The 21470-nt window shown below is 39.0% G+C and overlaps 1 protein-coding gene across 2 annotated transcripts in view; it reads left to right on the plus strand.

Moving 5' to 3' along the window:
• The window catches only part of cdk15 (cyclin-dependent kinase 15), a 37558-nt gene extending 17300 nt beyond the window's left edge, over positions 1 to 20258 (plus strand). For both annotated transcript variants that reach the window (XM_036569977.1, XM_036569976.1), the window contains 10 exons: positions 198 to 277; positions 2197 to 2291; positions 2630 to 2692; positions 2805 to 2928; positions 4164 to 4284; positions 4420 to 4513; positions 5119 to 5182; positions 12600 to 12648; positions 12881 to 13023; positions 16627 to 20258. In XM_036569977.1, coding sequence (XP_036425870.1) covers positions 198 to 277; positions 2197 to 2291; positions 2630 to 2692; positions 2805 to 2928; positions 4164 to 4284; positions 4420 to 4513; positions 5119 to 5182; positions 12600 to 12648; positions 12881 to 13023; positions 16627 to 16739 — 946 coding nt within the window. In that variant the 3' untranslated portion in view covers positions 16740 to 20258. The remainder of the gene's footprint in view (positions 1 to 197; positions 278 to 2196; positions 2292 to 2629; positions 2693 to 2804; positions 2929 to 4163; positions 4285 to 4419; positions 4514 to 5118; positions 5183 to 12599; positions 12649 to 12880; positions 13024 to 16626) is intronic.
• Positions 20259 to 21470: the final 1212 nt, after the last annotated feature.

The raw sequence follows: 21470 nt of genomic DNA on the forward strand, positions 1-21470 counted from the left end.
TCTACAGTTAACCATTTCATATTAATCCACTCTGAATGACTTTGTTTACATCACAACTGTTGAATTATGCAGACATTTTGAGAAATCAGGTTTGTCATAAAAGCTTGATGTAGAGGCTTGCACTAACACAAAACCTTCTTAATGGCTTAGTTTCTGTGGTTCAGCTCATGTGATGTGTGTCTCTGCTGTGCTTGAAGGATAAATGGCCACTTGGTGGCACTAAAAGTGATCCGTATGAAGACTGAAGAGGGCGTTCCATTCACTGCTATCAGAGAGGGTAAGAGAAAGCAGGACCTGTTTGTCAAGCCCCATCGGCCGACTCTTTTCCATACTGCTGCAATAAAAGAATAGTTCACTGAAAATTTTAATTTACACAAATTTACCCTTACTTGAAATGCACTCATTCTGCCGAGACATGTTTGGTATGCAATGTTTGCTTCTTCAATTTGCACTGGAGCTACAATGCTAATGTAGCACGCCCCCAGTGAAATGTGAGGCCAGTGCAAGTTTACGATTTACGATGATGGAAAAAAATTAAATAACCACATGAAGTTATGAAGACTCTCTCAGGATTAGTACAAAATCCTGTAGTACCAATGCAGCATTACCAGCGCCATCCACCCTGAAGTTCTTTGCTGTTTTGCCTGATTCATTGCACACTGCTTCAAACTGTGTTGGGTTAAATGTGCATTTTTGCCTAAAACATTAAGTTTAATATGAAATTCTGTCGCACAGCATAGTATCCTTCTTATCATTTTCATGTTTTCCATTCATCACTGTTCTCTCATTACAATACCCAGCATGCATTACGCAAATACATCATATAATCATTGGGAATCCCTGTGGTGTCAACCAATGACTGCTAGCCTAGCCACTGATCTATAGACTACAAATACAACCGAGCTAGCGTTAGTGTCACTCTTACCTTAGTTGTCAAACAAATTGTAAAGAAAACAGATATTTTGTCTTTATTCAGCACAACATGAATGTTTTTCTACCAGTCAGAGAAAAGAGATATCTAGATAGCCAGCTACTTTTTGGGCTGACTCAGGCTTTCGTATGCAATTGGTGGTTAGCTGTCAGGCAGATGTTAGGCATGTGGGCCAGAATAGGGCCAGATGGTGGGCAGCTTTATATGGTTTTGCCTTGTGTTTTTTATTTGTGCGCCAAGTCTGCCATGATTATCATGGACCAACAATGTGGTCGGGCCAGATTTGGACCATATCCGTTAGTTCTACTCTCTTTGCAGTGTGGGGGCCAGATATGGGCTGAGTACCTAGCCGTATACTAGGCCAGAACAAACCCAAGGAGTCTAGATAAATTTTGCTAACCGGGTAGCTTGTTATCCTCATCATCTGACGTGCCATTTTTGTTGTTTGAATAATCCTTTCTTTTCGTTGTAATGATGATCTAAAGACAGTGACTGTAATTATACAGCTGTAATAATCTTTTCAGCTTCCTTGTAGTAACATTAGCTATCCACCTTCCTTCCATGTACACCAGCTAAAGAGAGAAAAAAGCAAGTTCCTCCCAAAATCCAGCCTCAAAGCAGCTGTAGTTTTTGAAATGTTCCTCCCAACAGGATACATCATTAAAAGGGGGATTTCCAAATCTTTAAACTGGAAAATCTCACTCTGCTGCGGTGCTGTAGGATGCAAGTAGACATGTTTACAACAGATACAGCAGATGGTTACATTTTTCAGGTCATTGTGTGCCTTTACTTAATTTCAGATGTTTATGTAACTGTAACATACTATTATCTATTCAAATCAGTCAAAGTATGGACAAAAATACATCATGTATCTAAAAACAGTAGTAACGGCCATCTTGAAGGCTAATCTTTTATCTGTACTTTTGTCCATTTTTATAGATAACAGAATATCATCCAGTGTCACAAACCAAAGACTTTGCCCATATAAAACTTTAGCTGCATCGGGTGATTTGCTGCATTGGCTGTAAGGGGAAAATTGTGTAAATTTCCTTTTTTCACAAGAGCAATGTCCAATCAGCACTCTTATTCTGAGGTGTTTGACAGTGAGTTTGTGTTTTGGCCTGAGATATGGAATATGGAGCCAACTAGAAATATGGGCCAACTAGGATTCTCCAAGTCCCTAGTTGAAAAATACTGATTTAGTGCGTTTATCTGCTGCTCAGAATATGCATTGCAAATACATTGTATGTCTTTTGTGTTCCCAGCCTCTCTGTTGAAAGGCCTGAAGCATGCTAATATTGTTCTGCTCCATGATATCATCCACACACGCGAGTCTCTTACCTTCGTCTTTGAGTATGTGGTAAGTACAGGCCACCATTTTCTCCAAGTTCTACCTCTGCAGGACTCCAGCCTTCGGCAATACACAATAAACACATTAGCATTGGGGCTTATAACTTATTATTAACTTAAGACATTTGTCACATCACAATTCTCATCGTATAAAATAATAATAATAACATATCAAATGCCTATAATAACATAACACTAGTATTAATAGTCTTAAATAGTATCGAATAACTAATATTAACAGTATTACAGTACTTAATATCTCAGTATGTGTATAAATGTGTATATGTCTCCCTCTCTCCCTCTCTCTCTCTCTCTCTCTCTCTCTCTCTCTCTCGCTCTCTCTGTCAGCAAACAGACTTGGCCCAGTATATGATACAGCACCCAGGAGGACTGCACTCGTACAATGTTCGAGTAAGACAATCTGCTTTTGCCTTTGGCTTCACATGGCTTCAGTTCAAAGCAGAGGAAAGGAAATAATCTCTCACTCTCTGTCTCTCTCTCTCTCTCTCTATCTCTCCATCAGATCTTTATGTTCCAGCTGTTGCGAGGTCTATCATATATCCACAGTAGGAGGATCCTGCATCGGGACCTAAAGCCTCAGAACCTGCTCATCAGCTACTTGGGAGAGCTCAAACTGGCTGACTTTGGTGGGCATACATATATATATATATATGTGTATATATATATATATATATATATATATATATATATATACACAACTCCATTTCCAAATAAAATGGCGACGCTGGGCAAAATGTAAATAAAAACTGTGAACACAGTTCATCATTGCATCTACAAATGCAAGTTAAAACTCTAAAACGCAAAGAAGAAACCATATATAAACAGGATCCAGAAATGCTGCCGCCTTCTCTGGGCCTGAGCTCATTTAAAATGGACTGAGGGGAAGTGGAAAAGTGTCCTGTGGTCCAACAAATCAACATTTGAAATTCTTTTTGGAAATCATGGACACTGTGTCCTAAAGACCACTCAGCTTGTTATCAGTACACAGTTCAAAAGACAATATTCATGATGGTATAGGGGAGCATTAGTGCACATGGCATGGGTGACGTGCACATCTGTGAAGGCACCATTAATGTTGAACAATATATACATGTTTTGGCAACATAAGCTGCCATCAAGATGACGTCTTTTTCAGGGAAGGCCTTTCTTATTTCAGCATGATGATGCCAAACCACATTCTACACGTACTACAGCAGCATTGCTCCGTATTAAAAGAGTCCGGGTCCTAAACTGGCCTGTCTGCAGTCCAGACCTGTCACCCACTGAAAACATTTGGCGCATTAAGAAATTATAAATTTGACAAAGGAGACCCGGAACTGTTGAGCAGCTGAAATCCTATATCAAACATGCATGGGAAAACATTTCACTTTCAAAACTACAGCAGTCGGTTTCCTCAGTTCCCAAATGCTTACAGAGTATTGTTACAAGAAAAGGTGATGCAGCACAGTGGTAAACATGCCCCCGTGCCAACTTTTTTGGAACATGTTGTTGGCATCAAATTAAAAATGGGCATATATTTTTCAAAAAACAATAAATTTCTCATTTAAAACATTTGATATGTTGTCTTTGTAGTATTTTCCTTTAAATATATGGTTTACATGATTTGCATATCATTGCATTATATATATATATATATATATATATATATATATATATATATATATATATATATATATAATATACGTATGATGCAATGATATGCAAATCATGTAAGTTAACACAACCTCTACAGAGTATGTTAGTGTCTAAATGTAATGAATATGTCTCATGTGCTAGATTATATATTTCATATAATTACTTAATTACAAAGTTCTTCTCTTCGACTGTTTCAAATGCCTTGTGGTGTCTTTTCTCTGAGCAGGTCTGGCCCGGTCCAAGTCTATCCCATGCCAAACATATTCAGCAGAAGTTGTGACGTTGTGGTACAGACCACCTGATGTTTTGCTGGGTTCCACAGACTATTCAACAGCACTGGACATCTGGTGAGGCACAGTACAGGCCAAAATTATAGACAGATGCAGTGATTTTTTCACAAGTCCTTAACCAACACAACTCAAGTTTTTACTGACAATTTTTTTTAACTTCTAGTCTTTTCTAGCGGTTGTTTTCTGTTATAGGGGTGCTGGCTGCATTTTCATTGAGATGCTACAGGGGGCGCCAGCGTTCCCTGGTGTGGCTGATGTCTTTGAGCAGTTGCTGAAGATTTGGACAGTAAGCGTGTATTCAGTATGAATTACAACCATGTCTGCCAGTGAGTTAGGATCTGGCAATATGGAGAAAAGTAACAGCAGTAAATAACAGCAACTTTTTCAGCACTTCAGATCACGGCATTAAAGCTGCTGGTAATATGATACTGTATGCCTGTGATATATAGTATCAAAAATGGCTTAGTGCATAAAATTCACCTTAAATTAAAAAACAGCATCTCATAACCAACTTTTAGGAACATCACATAGTTATTATTCCTTTTACATTATTCCTTCTGTGCTCTGTGATTTCCTCTCATAACTTTGATTGTTGTTTTTTGCATTCTACTAAATATGAATGTTTTTGTTTGATATTTTGTTTTCTACGCTTTATGTCATGTTTTTGCACTGAGGCCTTTAAATATGCAAAGTGTAATTATGAGTGTTATGTGTACATAATGCCTTACGTCATCTACACATCTATGCATCTATCCATCTACCCCTACACTGTAAAAAGTGTGTTTTCAGTGTAGTGTACAAACATACAAACATCTGTTCATATTAGTGCCCAGATTAGTGCGAGTGCATTCAGACACATCTCTTCTCCTCCCTCCCACTCTTCCTGTCCAGGTTCTGGGGGTGCCCACAGAAGAAAGCTGGCCGGGTGTGAGTGAGCTGCCCAACTATAAACCAGGTGAGTTGACACATTCTTTTTCGCTCTCAAGCCCTGCGGTGTTTGTAAGGGTTAATGATGAGCTCAATTTTATGCTTTACTGCCTTTTACCCGTTAAATCCTCTGACTCAGCCATGCTTTAAACCCACTGTACACTGTAAAGGGGGGTGGGCCGTTGACTCAGCTTGCCTATTAACATGTTTTCCGTAAGGAACATTTACTGGTTTATATATTCGGAGATTAACAATCCCAGCGTGCACGTGCACGCATACCCTCACACACATATATATCTTAAAGAGGAACTCCACCAATCTTTCAGGATCTCCTGCATAGTTCAGTGGTTGTAAAGTCAATCAGAGTGGTTTTTAATGTGAAACGTACAAAGTCAGAATTGTTCACAGTGGTGGTGATAGGAACCAGACGTCTTAGGCTTTTAATGTCTCTTAAAGCTACATCACAGAAAGTCTTTACATGAAATGATTATGAATACACTGCCTGATACCTGAGACATTGTTTATGATAATATTGAGATAAACTTTTGGCCTGAAACAATTTTTCATGCAGATGCAGAGCGTCGTCAGGCAAAATAATCCCAAAGAAAACAAATTTCTTCAGGTTTACTACTATTTCACCATTTTCAACATCACATAGCAAAACCCAGAAGACTCATGTAGGTTGAGTCATTTTGGATATTAAATGAAATGGCTATATACACTGTTGTAGAGACCTCTGGTTCCTTTCACCACCACTGTAAGGAAATCCACGTTGGTAAGTTTCTCTACAGTGAACCATTTCACATCAAACCACTCTGACTGACTTTATCAGACTCAAAGATTAAATTACGCAGAAATTCAGAAAAAAACAGTGGACTTCCCCTTTAAACTGTGCACCAGCCATTTGTACATTTATTACATCCAAATGCAGAAAAAAGAAATAAAAAATCTGATAAATAATCAAACAAAGAAGTTGCTGGTACTTTCAGAACAATGGACTGGAATATTATTGCTGAGGTTTGTTTTAAATATTTGTTTTCTGTTTTTTTTTCCTGAAGCTTAAAAATAAATAACTTGCACTTTGTCTGGAAATTAACTTGACTTGTAAGCTTGTGTGTGAAGAAGGCTGTGTGAGGGGGTGTATGCTATGTTTGAGGGGATCTTAGCCAGCTGTGGCTTCTCATTAAACATATATAAAGTGTGCAAATATATATAATGTCTAACACAGCAGCAAATTCACAGAGTGGTGCCTGTATGTGTGACTGTGTGTGTCTGAGCACTGCAGGTTAGCGCTGAGCTAACACGTTACACGCTGACTTCACACCCTTGAGTCAGACACAAACACACACCTTCACACACTGGAAACAGGAAGGTGTGTGTGTGTGGGGGGGGTTTCGAAAGCTTTCCCAAGAACAGCCGTGAATCCACCACGCAGAACCAGCACGCAGGGCCAGATGATAAGAAACAAAGCATTACAATGGATTATGACTGTAGTGCATGCTAAAAACATTAGCACAGTTAAAAATATTAGAAATGCACTAGACCGCTCTTAGTGCTGAGACAGATACACTGTAAGTCTGAATAAGTTCACGTAACTTAAGAAGTAACACACTGCCCTACAAAAATGAAGTACTAAAAATTAAGCACTGTCAAACAAACCAGTAAATTACCTTATCATTTCTTTATTTCATTGTCCTTTGTGAATTAGTAAATATTTTGGTGACGCTTTATTTTGAGTGGTCCTCTTTAGATGATAAACCATAGATATACATACCTAGATGCCGCGTTGTGTCCAGCAACACACGTCAATGGTGCCGCCATCTTGGGGCGGTCAACATTGCTGCTGGACTGCATTCAGTACTGTTACAGAGCAGCAGTTTAAGTAATATACTATCCAAAGTTCTACTATTTCAAGAATATTACATGCAGAAAGTGTTTTTCCTCTGGTTTCGTATTAAGCCTATTTCATTTAATAGTCTATTCAGGGGATCCTAAATTTATGTAGTAGTTATTTATGTACAGTGATGGTTAAAGCTTAGCTGGTAAGTTATAGCATTCCTTAATCCATATAGATATTCATAATAGATTACCGTTAGCACCTTCTTACACGAACCTGAAATTATCTTTTTATTTGCCAGCTTCTAGCTCGAATTTTCCAGTTCCACCATAAATGGTCCAGCTTCAAGCACCAGAAAGTGACCGCTGCACCATTTAAGGTGGAACGGGTAAACTCGAACAAGAAGCTGGCAAATTCAGCTTCGTCCTTCTTGCTGTGTTTTGGGGGGGTTATTCTATTTTTATGTGTATTAAGATTAGGATTAAGAATTAAGATTAGAAGTGATTCACACATTGATGTATTTGCTGATGTGTGTGAGATTATGTTCCTACTGGAGCGCTAAACTCTGTTTTTAACGTCAGGTGCAGACTGAATACTCTCCTGCTGGTCCAGACGGCTAATTATCGCGTCAGATAGAGAACAACAGACAATGCGGCATTTAGGTATATATATATATATATATCTATGAAAGAAAAAACTCAACAGACTCTCAGATAACATATCAACAACATATCAATGATGTAGCAGCAGTGAATACATTCAGTAGATTATAAAGAGACTTCTAACTGTATAAATAAAATTTGTTTATAATCTGCTGAATTCAGTTGTTTTTCACTTAAATTCATATCTGTAGATGTTTAACCTGAGAGGAACTGAACATGTAACAGGTTTAATACAGACCATCTCAACATCCTCAACAAGCTGTTATAGACACACTGACACCATTCTGTAACTGGATCTTAACTGGATTAGGTTGTGGTTAAAATTAGGATTAGGATTAGGGCCAGGGTGAGGGTTAGGATTAGGTTTTGGGTTGAGGTTAAGGTTAGGGTTGGGATTAGGGCCAGGGTGAGGGTTAGGATTAGGTTTTGGGTTGAGGTTAAGGTTAGGGTTGGGATTAGGGCCAGGGTGAGGGTTAGGATTAGGTTTTGGGTTGAGGTTAGAGTTAGGATTAGGACCAGGTTTAGGGTTAGGTTTTTGGGTAAGGTTGAGTAAGGTTAGGTTTTCCTTAATGGAAGTTACATATTAACAAAACATCTACTTAATGTAAGTGATGTGTACAGTATTAGCACAGTCCGCAACAACATTTTCAACAAAATCAGTTTATATTGGGCTTAGCCAGTAACTCTTTCTCTCAGTCGTTTGTAAAGTTTGTCTAAATAAAATGTTTTTTTTTTCCCAAAGTTGAATTATGTGCATTTAAAATCTGTTTGAGGAGAGTTAGACCTTGTATGCAGAACATTAATCTGGGTGGTCTGAGGGTGGACCAGCAGTGGCGTAGTGTCAGCGAGGTGCCGACCTCATCAAGCCAGCGAAACCGATATGTACATCCTATCTGTGTTTCTGCAGCTCATAAATTCTCACTGTTTTAATTGAACTTTTTCAGTTTGTCAAACTTCAAATCTCAGTTTGCTTAAATGATTTATTAGCTAACTATGTAACTGTTTTTGATTAACTAATATTGGCCATTTTGCCAAACACAGATGGGTTAATCATTGGTATGAATGTGGTCTCTGTGGTTTCCCACCAACATTCACTCACACTCAGCAGCAGGGAGAATGCTAACTCATCCTTTTAGCCGCAAAAATGAGGCCAGGTGGCTTAGCGAAACATGAAAAGTGTACGCCTAAGGGCAGGTAGCCTGGGTGTATATTAAACAAGGGGAAAGAAACATCTAGTATGCAAATAGATGGAGTCGGTGCCAATGAGGAAGAAAGAAGTTTTACCCAGCAATATTATATTACCCAAACAAACATAATACTGTATTTCATTTAAACCACATAGCTTACTTAATTTCACTCACTACACATTTGTTGAGCAGCATTAATGACAGAGAAATGAACCAACAGCTGTGCAGTTTCATTTAAATTGATTCAACTCAAAATGCCATTTGAGCATACAAAACATTTGAGAATACAAAAGACGTTTAAGTTTGTTTCTTTATCAAGTAGAGCTATGAGGCCAAAGTAGCCAACAGTTAATGGAAGCTGAAATGTATTCAGCTATGAGCAGAGACAGATAATGCATATGTTTCAATTTAAATGAATAAGATCTACATGATTTTCCACTTGGCCCAATTGCGGTTGATCAGCCAAGACATTTTTGGTGTTCTAATTTTGCTTCTTTAGTTTAGAACAGGAGCTTTGAGGCTATCGTTGCTAACAGACACTGGAAATCAATAATTTCCATAAATACAAGCTCAAAACTTCTCTCAACTCACTCAAACTGCATCCAGGACTAAACTCAGGTTGCACGGATACGTCAATGTGGTTTACAACATAGTATGACTCACTATGAATTATAAAAACAGAAAAAATACATTTCTAAGTAGCTAAAAGAAGGGGCAGCCATTTAGGACAACCGGAATCACTTCTTTCCTAAACACAGTTTGGTATCATTACACACAAGATGACCAAAGATGGGGCTAAGGGAATTCACAACACAGGCACAGCGTAGGGTGACATAATTGAAGAAGCCGAGCAAGTGTTCTCAGAAAATCAATATAATGTCTCATTACAAATTTGAGGACCACGTATGTTTAAACCTGGATATACACTTAAAGAAATGTGTCAGTTGGATACTGGACCTACCAGCATGAAGCTGAAGTTGGCTTCTTATTCGAATTTTCCATTCCACCTAATTCACCAGAATGTAACTGCTGCCCTGTTTAAGCTGCACTCCATCCTCTTAGAGTTTGAGGGCAGAGTAGTACCGGAAAGCAGGAAGTTATGCAGAGGCTAATGTAGCTCCAATTGCAACATAGGAATTGTGCAGCTCGTAGCTTTAGTTCTGTAGTCAAAGGATTTGGCAGGTCCTTGATGGAAATATGTCTACAGTTTTTAGACCGTGAAGCAAATAATTAAATTGTTTTTTTTTTCCCAACATTTGTTGTGTTAAGCTAATGTTTTCTATGTAAATTCTATTTCTAGGTTAATTATTTTTTTATCTATCATATTTAGCCAAAATCAGGGTATGTTTTCCAAGTTGTCAGCTGACTAAAAGGATGGGTGTAACAAGCTGACGCGTTGTGTCTAATATTTTATTAGAAAAAACAGATGAACTTGGTAAAGATATAAAATAACTGTTAATTTTCTGTGATCCTAGTGTAAGCTGATTAAGTACAATGCTGCTAATGAATGAACAAATGAAGCTTTGCAATAGCCATTTTATAGTAAGATAACATAGATGTATTTGGTTCATACAGTGTGTTTACTGTGCAAATGTATTTGTAAGGAACTGCAGGGTCCAGTGACTACAGAACTAAATCTACAGGCCTCATGCAGCTCGATTTCTAAACTAAAGAAGCAAAACTTGGTCACCAAACATGTATTAGCTGAGATTGACTGCATTTGGGGCAAGTGGAAAATCATGTAATTTTGATTTTTCGCCCAAATATTCCTTTAATCCCAAGTGAAATAAGGAGGTGGGTGATGGAAAGCATGTAGAATTTGATAAAAACTGACTGTGACATCACAGACTTGACGGCTATGATCATGGTTTCATGGGGCCCCTGAGCACAAACATCTTTTGAGCTCCTCTATCCCACACACAGCCTGACGGTAATGCCAAAAACAAAAGGCAAAGAAGCCCTGAAAAATAGCTGTACTGAACAGTTCGATTTGAGTAGGGTTGGAAAAAATGTAATATAAACAAACTTATTGTTTGGAAAATTTGCTTATTTTGGGTGCTGTTAATTGTTTTAAATATGGTGGCAGGGTTTGGGCTGAGGGGCCTTTATTTAATTTATTTTGTCATTACATATTTAAGGAATATTTGTTCATCCAATGTTTGCATCTGCAGTAGACCGTCCAAAGTCTTTGAGCTGCCTCAGGCCTCGTGGTCTGAGGCCTCTGGTAATGCAGTAATGCATCCCCCGGCTATGAAACCTTTTCTCTTTTTAATAGGGTACCAGTATGTCATACAGTGTCAAAAGCCACATAAGCAAGTGTGTCAACTATATATATTTATGTATTTTTCAATTTTGTTAGTCATGGCTAATTCCCACCTATTAGCTACAATACCACAAAGCTGAAAGGGTGAAAGTTAGTATGTGCCTATGTTTGAGTCATGTTTTCCGCTAATGCATCGTCATTGGACAGCTCAACACGCTTGGAGGAGAACACTAACTGCCAAGTCTGTCGCGTCATTGAACAGATGCCCATGTTGGCTAGTATCACACTGAGGAATGATGAGAGGGAGTGCCATCCTACCCACCCAGAGAGAGCAAGGCCAATTGTGCTCTCTTGGATGTGGCATGGGCAGGGAGCAAACTCGCAGTCTCCCAGTGATAGGGCCAGCGCTTAGATGATTGGCCCATAAGCAAGTCTATTTGAATATTACTTAAAGCTGCAGTAAGTAAGATTGTTTGTTAAAATTCAAAGAAGTAACCTATAAGAGAGTAGAATAAAAACATGCTGATATATAGTGTGCATGCACTGCTACAAATCGACCACGTAAAGCCTGAAAGAGTTATTTAAAAGTCACAAAGTTGGACCATGTCATAGATCTTTACACACAGGTTTAAAAAGAAGGTTCGATGTTTAGGTCTCAAATGCAAAATTAACATTATACTGATAAAGATATGATGACAATAGCAGTTAATCACTCATATCCTCGGAAGACATGTCCTTCATCAAGTTTTAACTGAGTTCTCTCTGAATACTCTTTCAACACTCTTGCGCTCATTAGATTCATGTGCTGATACAAAATATTGTTCTGCATGTTGTGTGCAATTACACATTTCCACCAGAGAGGTCACCAAATCACCAAAACTTTTAATGCAGCTTAAGTTTTTGTTGTCTATCAATACAGCTAAACCTGAAATTCAGTACTGTTGCATGACACTAGTACTGGTATACTGGTTTAGGTGATATATTGTTCAGCAACTAGGTTCAGTACTCTGTGACAAAAAATTGTACCCCTACTGAAAATGCCAAGCCATGTCTTTTGATATTACAGTGCTGTATGGGGTATATGGCACTCTCTCTCTCTCTCTCTCTCCCTGACTGTCTGAGTCAGGTTTAGGCCCAACGCCAGTCTCTCAACCACAACCAGGTGTGCTAGGAGGTGAATACAGCCTCACACAGACAAAGTAGCTTTCAGAGAGAGAGAAAGAGAGAGACAGAGAGAGGCTGGGTGGCCATCCGCTCAGCGCTCAGAGGAAAGAGAGAGGCCGGGCAGAGAATGTGTCCATGAGACGGCCAAGCTTGTGTGGGTTCCAGGGCGTGCGAGGTCATGCTAGGCCTGGATAGTGAGAGACAGAGAGAGAGAGAGAGAGAGAGTGAAAGAGAGAGAGAGAGAGTGTTTTAATGGAAGACGCTCAAGGCGGAGGCTGCCGGTTTCAGCTTTCTCTGAAGACTGAGAGGCTGTTTTGTGTGTGTTCCTGCAGAATGGTTCCTGCCCTGCAAAGCCCAGCAATTCAGAGATGTCTGGAAAAGGTAATATCAGTTCAGCTGAACATAAGTACGTGTGAGTGTGTGTGCGCATATATGTGTGTGTGTGTGTCTGTGCTTTTTCCAAGATTGAACAGAGGGGTCTTTGTGTAGCTGAACCCCCACCACCTCCCCCCAAGCCCAACAGCAACTTCCCTCATATGAAAGCCTGACCCATACCTTGGCCTCTGTGTGTGTGTATGTGCGTATGTGTGTGTCTGTGCGTGCTTTGGCTCAGATTCGCTCAGTTGCCCTATAAGACGGAAGACTTGGCTCAGCAGATGTTGATGATGGTCCCCAAAGACAGGATCTCGGCCCAGGATGCACTGCAGCACCCCTACTTCAACACCCTCCCGCCCCCAGTGATGCAGCTGCGGGACAGTGAGTAGAGCTTTAATCAGGCCTGGAAATTTGGCCTGAACCTGAATAGCCTATTTTTTTGCCTGAGCCTGACCCGACACACATCGTGTTTTGAGTTCAAACCTGAGTCCTTAAAAATTCTGTCCAAACCTGAGCCAACTAGGGTTGCCTCACCTGTCACTCTGTAAAATTCCTGGGCACTCAATCAGCAGCTTGATTTTTATGTTAAATTCAGTGGAGGGGTAGCTGTGCTCACAATGCTGTCTAAAGTAGATAAATGTAAGTTTAGCTTCAGAATTTTCTCTAGTCTGAACTATTCAAACCCATTCTTTGTATACAAATAGTTCAACTGCACAAAAAGAAGCGATTTAAAGTTCAACTTAACCCTTTGAAAATGCTAAGAGCCATTTTGTCTTTTCAACAAGAATCAATCCGCCTTGGGAATCACAGCATTTTATGTCCATTTATTGAAGTAACGTTTTACCATTTTGGCTGTAAATATGTCTCAGTATGTGCTAATGTCCTAGTATGGACTAAAAATATAATACAAATGAAAACACACTTACTTTGCTCTGCTTTAAGCTTTAGCTCAGCTGTAGCCGCTTTCCTCACATCCCTGGCAAGAAACTTTCTTGAAAAATTTCTTGTAAAACGTCTCTCAACGTTCGACTTTTTACAAGGCTGAAGTCAGCTTCTCATTCTCCATCTTCTTTTCCGAATTTTTCCACCTTAAATGGTGCCTGAAGCGCCAGAATGTGACTGCTGCACCATTTGACCCCTTAAATGGCCAGGACCCACCGGCGGGCCCAAAGTTTTACATTACACTTCTATAAGCTAAGAGTAGCTCAGGTAGTTCGCATTGAAGTCTCTATAGTTACTCAGTAATAAGCCTTAGTATGTAATAAGCCTGGGATTTTAAGGGGTTAAGGTGGAACGGGAGAATTCGAATGAGAAACTGATTTCAACTTTGTGACTTTCTAGTGTTTGACAGTTTCTCGTTGCAGATTAAACGTATCAGGAAACCAGCTGGAGTGATTATAAATGGAAATGTGTCCATTCATCTCCAAATTATCGATGTTCTTCTTAAATCTTTTTCTGTGCTGTTTCATTATCTACTAGCTAGGTGAGATTGTTATCTGCATTGTTATGCCTGCGTGACCAGCAGTCTGCACGCCAATCTTCAGGGTTAAAGGGTGAATTAGCAGTTAGATATTAACTCCAGCGTTTAAGACCATTTATTAGAACGATCAGCAGAGCTTTATTTTACTGCAAAAGAGGATTATTTTATTTTTACCTAAATATCTGATTCTGCTGTGGAGACACAACAGGGCAGTAAAAGAGCTGTATGCGGCTCCAGAGCCACATGTTGCTGACCCCTGACCTAGACAGTCCAGGGAAATCCTGGAGAGTTGACCTAACATAAACCACAATTTCATGTTTTGAGTTTAAAACTGATCCAAGTATAACAAAGTTCTGTCCCAAACCAGTCCATCGTCTCCCAAAGTGCGGAAGAAAACTTGACCGTGTTATGACAGTAATAGCCATCATCAGATCTCAGACCAGTAATTAATCAGCAAACAACTACATTTACACAATTTACCCCTTACTCCAAAATGTAATCGGTAAGAAAAAACATAATTGGTGTCTAGGTTTGCTTCATTAGTTTTGCCCTTAAGTTACATAATTGAAGTAGCTAACAAGTAATGGAAGCTAATGTCCTACCTATTAGCTTATTCTCTGTTTATCTCCTATTTTCTCACGAGTGTAGGCCTTTGGACCTTTGAGAGTGCAGCGTGCCAGATTAAAAAAAAAACAATTTAAGGTAGTGAAAGTAGTAAAAGATAAAATAAGGATTAAAACTAATGCAGGGCCAAATGCAGGGTAATTTTTTTTTGTTGTTAAAAGTGGGAGGCAGGCTGTGAGAACCCAAACGTGAAATTTGTAACCCATCCCTGGCACATATTTGAGAAACGACATTCGATCCTGAAATGAGTAGTCCTGTCGGGTTCAGACAGTTATTTCAAGCTCTAACAGTGAGTCTTCCCTATAGCACAGCCTGCCTTAAAGGAACAGATCAGCAAACAACCAAAATGTAATCGGTCAGAAAAAACGTACTAAAGTTTGCTTTGGTTTTGGACTGAAGTTACAAGACTGAAGTACCTAACAAGTAATGGAAGCTAATCCTCTACCAGTTAGCACTGTATGAATACCATATCTAAATACTGATTAATCTGTATTCAGTATTTCAGACAGCAATTCTATTTCAGATTATAGTGAGTACCAACATTTTATCTGAAAATCTCAATTATAGTGATGTAAACAAAGTCATTGAAAGTCCTTTAAAGAGAAATAGAATGTAGAGAAACTTACTGACTCACATCTCTTTACAGTGGTGGTGATAGGAACCAGGGGTCATGGTGTGTACAACACAAATAAAGCCATTTTATTCAATTTTAAAAATATCCAGTAAACCTGAAAACTCTTTCTGGCCTGTTTCCCCTTATAACACTTTGCATGTACATCTCCACCATAAGTAGATTATAATAAATACGCTTTAGGCCAAAACCTTGACTCAAAGTCTCAGGCATCAGGCAACATATCCATATCAATTATTGTAAACTGGCCTATGCCAGCTTTTTGAGTGGCAGGGCCTCAAGGGTCTCTGTTGGTACTTCTGCCAGTGAGGGGAACTGAACCCCGATCTGAACCCCAGCCTGTACACTCGTAAAAAACATGGCTCTTCAAAGGTTCTTTAGTAAAGAAAATAGTTTTATATAGATTTTTAGATGAAGATCGATGCAGAATGTGCTATAAATGGTTCTATAGAACCTTTTTGGAAAGGTTTCCGTATAGCACCCAAAAGGGTTCTTCTGTTGTTATGATGTCAAGCTTGTAGCAATAGAAGAACCCCTTTTGGTGCTATGCAGAACCCTTTTCAAAAAGGTGCTATATTGAACCATATATAACACATTCTTCATCAATCCGAAGAACCATTTCATGCAAAGAATCCTTAATCATGCAAATGGTTCTTTGAGAGTTCATGGTTCTATATAGGATCATTTTTTTTACTAAAAACTCTTAAAGAACCATCTTTTTAAGAGAGTAGGGCCATGACTTTAACCATTAACTGCTAAAAGTAAGTGAGTTAGCGTTTAAGAGATCCACGTTGCCTTGAAAGAGTTCAAGATCTGCTTTGGTTTGGGAAAACTTTGTTTAGCAAGTTATTAGCACCCCTTAGTGCCCATTCTACACCCCTCCTAATGTTGATCTTAATAACTGAATCGTGCACAGTGATAATTAGTTGAGTGTAGCTTCCATTGCTGGTTAGCTACATTAGCCTCGTAGCTCTACTGCAAACTCTGGACGCCACATGACTTGGCTGATTGACTACATTTTGAAGTGAGGGAAGAAATCGTGCAAATCATGACTTCTTTCTGAACTATTCTGTTCAGAGAGTTACGCAAGAGCTTCAGCGTTCAGGGTTATCCTATCCTGTCGCAGAGATCAAAGAAAAGGAAATCTCACTTAGCGTCCACATCATCTTGTGAAATCAGTGTGTGTGCCTGGCTTTGTTTCTTCATGTCTTCTTCTGTCATGACTTCTCTCTCTCCCTCTCTCTCCCAGCTGTATCAATTTTTAAGGTGCCTGGTGTTAGGTTGGAGACGGAAGCGAGGGACATCTTCAGTCCCAGCAGGCGAATGAAATCCTCCCTCGTTCCCCTGGGCAAGTGCTGGTGAGAGGCTTCCGCTGCCCCACTTCGACCACACGCAACTTTGTAGGACAGAAAAAAAAACAAGCGATACTTTATACAGCATGGCAGTCTGTTGAATTTACGTGTTGTATTATCATGGAGCCCCATTACCAGGAACCATGACCGTTACTCTTTAAAGGAAATGTCCAGTCTGTTTTTTGTTTCCAAACTGCGTGTGGTCAGGTTTTTGATGGCCTGTGGATGGATGAGTCAGGGTAGAGAAGGGGGCAAAGTTGGAGGGATGTCATTACAACTTGTGTCGTTAAAATCCACCAATGACTTCATGCAAACTGCACTTATTGATTTCTATACTTTTGATACAGTATTTATCCCACTGAGTTCTTATGAATGTTCATCTGGAAGTCCTGCACTGAAAAAGTGATGCATTGAGTTTACAAGTGTGTACATCATTTCCACATCAATAAAGATGTCAACACAGTTTTGTCTTCAAGATTACTTTTGGTAATAATTGAGATGATTTTTTAAGAATGTGAAAATAATGCACACATTTGGATGAAGTCAGTTCAGTGCTTTACTTATTTTCAGTGTATGAGCACGACAGATGAGAGAGTATGAGAGAGAGAGAAAGATAAAGAAACGTCTTTCACATATGTAGGAATGTTACGGCAAGTTGTCGGGTCATGGATATGTGAGCAAGAGCTGGAGTCATTCCCAGATACTTCCACTGAGAGAGAGAGAGGGAGAGAGAGAGATGGAGAGAGGGAGAAGTTCTTCCAGTCTCTAGTTAGTAGTAAGTTTAGGTGGCTGGACTTGTGGACCTACTCCATGTTCAGTTGTCTTGATGATTCAGTGACCTGGATGACCTTCAAAGTTCTTCCTTTATTCTTCCCAGTTTTTTCAGGAGATGTGCCAATTTTTTATATGTCTTCAAACCCTCCTCACATCTGCACTGCAAAAAATGGAATCTTGTCAAGTAAAATGATCTTAAATCTAATATTTCTCCATTTGAGATTATTGAAAGCTTATTGCAAGATTATTTAACTTATTTCCGAACATTTTTACTTATTTTAAGTGATTTTATTAAGTGAAGTTATATCACATATTGGCAGATAATTTTGCTTGTATTAAGAAATCCAGCAAACTTACCTGCCAGTATAGTGAGATAATTTTTCTTACATAAAATGACTTAAAATGTAAAGAAACAAGTTAGATAATCTTACATAACCATCTCAAAATAAGAAATATTACATAGATCAAGTAGTATTGAGATAATTTGACTTGACAAGAGGCTGTTTTCTGCAGTGTGATGAGTACCTCAGTTGATGTGTTGCTGTAGTACTTTGCACACCGTTCGGCCTGTATGCTGAAACACTGAGTGAATCCTATAATCGTACCACAACACAGTGTTTTTACAAGCGCTTATGCCAAGAACAACTCTGTATGTTGAAGAGAGTGTTGGTTACACTGGAAAGGATTTTCACAATATAAAATACAGATTTTTAAAGCAGTATATAAATTTAAGAAAATAATGTTGCTAAAACAGACCTTTCAAGTCGTGCTGTCATTTTGTGTTCAGTAGTGATGCACTGAAATGAAAATTCTTGACTGAAAAAAAATGAAATTCAGGACACACATGGCCAAAAATGAAAAGCAAAAGAAAGCACTGGTATGTTGGGGAAGAGAAGGCTAATTTTAAACAGCTTGGTAAATAATTTTGTAGCGTTCACCACTTTTAAAAGAGACACAGCTTTTGCACAAGTCATGTGGCTTTGTTTTCCAGCTGTTGTAGGCCACAGCTACGCCGTACATTAGCAGAGTTTTCTTTTTTCTAACAGCTCATTCGCTACACAGCTCATGACCCCTCGTCTTCCTCAGTCTTTGTTTATGCACCCACAGGAGTGGCTCCAAGCCCTGCCCTCTACAATAAGAGTCCTTAGCCAAATGAACCCAGTGAATACATGCTGAAGAACGCACAACCTAAAACTAGCATGTACACATTTCTTGAACATGCTACAAAATTAAGTGTTAAAAGTTGTAAAATGATTGAAATATAATACTTCATGGTTTCCCAAAGGCATCTAAAGCTGAATTCCAGAGCAACTCATGGACATGGCTTTGGAATTCCTGTTTAGCAGAGTGAAGTTTCTCCAGCAGGGGGCGCTGCAGGCATTCAAGTCGCGAGTGTGCGAACCTCATCCAGATCTAACACACATTTGTGCTTGCAGTAACAAAACTTTCAGAAAGGTCTTTTACGAAAACATATTGAGAGTTATTTATGTGATTTCTGTTAAAGAACTTAAATCAGTTATTGCTAAAGCATGTAAATTAACGGACACATTAACGGGTACAGAGAACGCAGCTGCAGGGGACTGTGGTTGTGTTTTACTTTGTATCAACAGCTCAAATTGTTTGAATGATTTAATCATTATTTCTCATTGTTATTATCATTCAGATTATTTGTTAAGTGTTCGATTTGGATTTAATTGTGGACCTATTTCATCTTTTCGGCTAAAATGTTTGGCCTGTTTTTCTTTTTCAGTGGTCAAAGTTTCAGTGCATCCCTAGTTTAAAGTATCATGCTCATATTAACAACTCCAGTTATATGCCTTTTTTGGCCTATATAATGAAAAGTGTTCTTGAAAATCGCATTGCATCCTGTGGTAAACAAAAATGTTCCAAACTGGATGTTTTGTCCTATGTTCATGTTTGCTTTGAATATCAATGGATCCTCTGAATTACAAGGTCATTAAGAACGAATATTGCAACATGCAGGCTAACACTGCTGAACGTTGAGCTGACATTGTAAGACCCACAACCTTACCAAATTACCCCACACAAACCAGCAGGCTTTGTCAAATGTGGTAGTTAAGTTGCTTTAGTAGTAGTGGCCTACAGTTTGAGTTGGGTAAACTAGTGTTTAATAGTAAAGTTAATTTCATTCAATGTCATTTCAGTGCTAGCAGAGTTAGCCTGCTGGTAGCATGGGTATAGCATTCGTATTGCAACTCTTTAACAATCTCGTAATTCAGAGGATCTAGTGGCCTTCGGAGAAAGTGTGCACACGGGCCAAAGCATCGGCTTTGAAACATTTTTGTTTACCACAGAACTGGTTTTTGAAAATCCCATTTATTTTCCCCATAGAGAGAAAATGCTAAGACCCAGAGTTCCTAACATGGGCATGCCACCAACTACGAAATGTTGCCTGACTTCACAGGACTATAAATTAACTTGAACCGCCATGAATTACCCTCATGTTAATTAGCGCTTACTTTCTGATGGAAACATATCATCCTTTTCATCAGCAGTAAACAGATGTTTGAGGGTATTCAGTTCAAGCTGGAATCTCCAGTAGAAGCAGAAGTTAATGAGAGCAGAAGGTGATTATCATCTGCACACATAGCTGGCTTGAATCATCAGGATGATTTCATATCCTTCCAGGTGTATAACGCATGAGCTGAACTCACAGCTGGTGTGTGCGTGTCTGTCCACATATGTTGGAAAATCTGTTGTTTGTCTGAATATAAATAAATATCTAAATTGGCCAGCCTACTGCTCCTTGTTTTCATTTTTGGAAGTAATGATCTGATGAGTTGTTTGATTATGAAGTGAGTTTAATATAATTGCATTCTAAAATCAGCAAATGGGCTTACATAAGATCAGGACTGCAAACTCTCAGGGGCTAGGATTTCACTCAGACCAGCTGGGCTTTAAGAGGCATGTATGTTCTAGTTTGTATTTCTGTTTTGTGAGGTATGTTCATTGCTACGCTCAAACCAGCCTGAGTTTTAAAGCAATAGTTCAGTGAAAAATCAATCTTACACATTTTGCCCCTTTACCCCAAAACGTACATGATAAATCAAGACATGTTTGATGTCTGAGGTTTGCTTCTCGAGTTTTGCACTAATGCTATGAGGCTATAACAAACAGGATATTAGTTATGCTCCACCAATTAGCACTGTGCAAGCTACATGCCTAAAACATCACACATGCTTCATACCACATCAGGTGGTGGCTTATGTGGTTTTTGACAATGCAGTCTATAACAATGCAAAGCTAAAAACAGTAGTAAAAGCCACCATGAAGCCATTTTTAAACCCCATTTTCCACCCAATAAGTGTCATTGCCAACTCCACCTGCTAGATATGTCCAAATTCCTTTACTCAGTAGCCATCTTGACCAACGCCCCCGGGCAGTTATTTCCAGTCAAACAAGACCAGACTCTTATCTCTGAAAGCTACAATAAAGTTTCAGAAACATATTTGAAATGGTGAACTGGTGAAATCTGACAAAACGGCATAAACAGTTTACAGTGTTTGGCTTAAATAATGCAGAAAACATATTTTAAGCTTGTTCTGTCTACTGTTCTGCGCATATCTCCACAACAATGGGAGCTTTTCTCGCTAGCAGCTTTACCAGCAAACCAGCTGGCTCTTTTTTTCAAAGGGTGGTGCTTTTCTCATAAATAGATGCCATGTTGAGTGTATCCAAGTTATGTCCATTATGTCCTCATTTATAATGTTTCTTGTTATTCTCCCTATGGATGTATGTGGGTACTTGGTTAACTGTTTGTGGTGCCGGTGTTCAAATACTGAGATCACTATTTAGGTATTTGTGACATTCCATCACAGGAAGATGGAAAAAAAAACTAGCTAACAATTCAAGAAAAACATGGATTTCACGTTTTAGACTGACAGTAAAACGGCGTAACAGTTTTGTGAGTATGTATATTATACTTTGCTACTAAGGAACAGTGCTT

This window comes from Colossoma macropomum, unplaced genomic scaffold, assembly GCF_904425465.1.
Source record: "Colossoma macropomum unplaced genomic scaffold, Colossoma_macropomum, whole genome shotgun sequence".
NCBI classification, from domain to species: domain Eukaryota; kingdom Metazoa; phylum Chordata; class Actinopteri; order Characiformes; family Serrasalmidae; genus Colossoma; species Colossoma macropomum.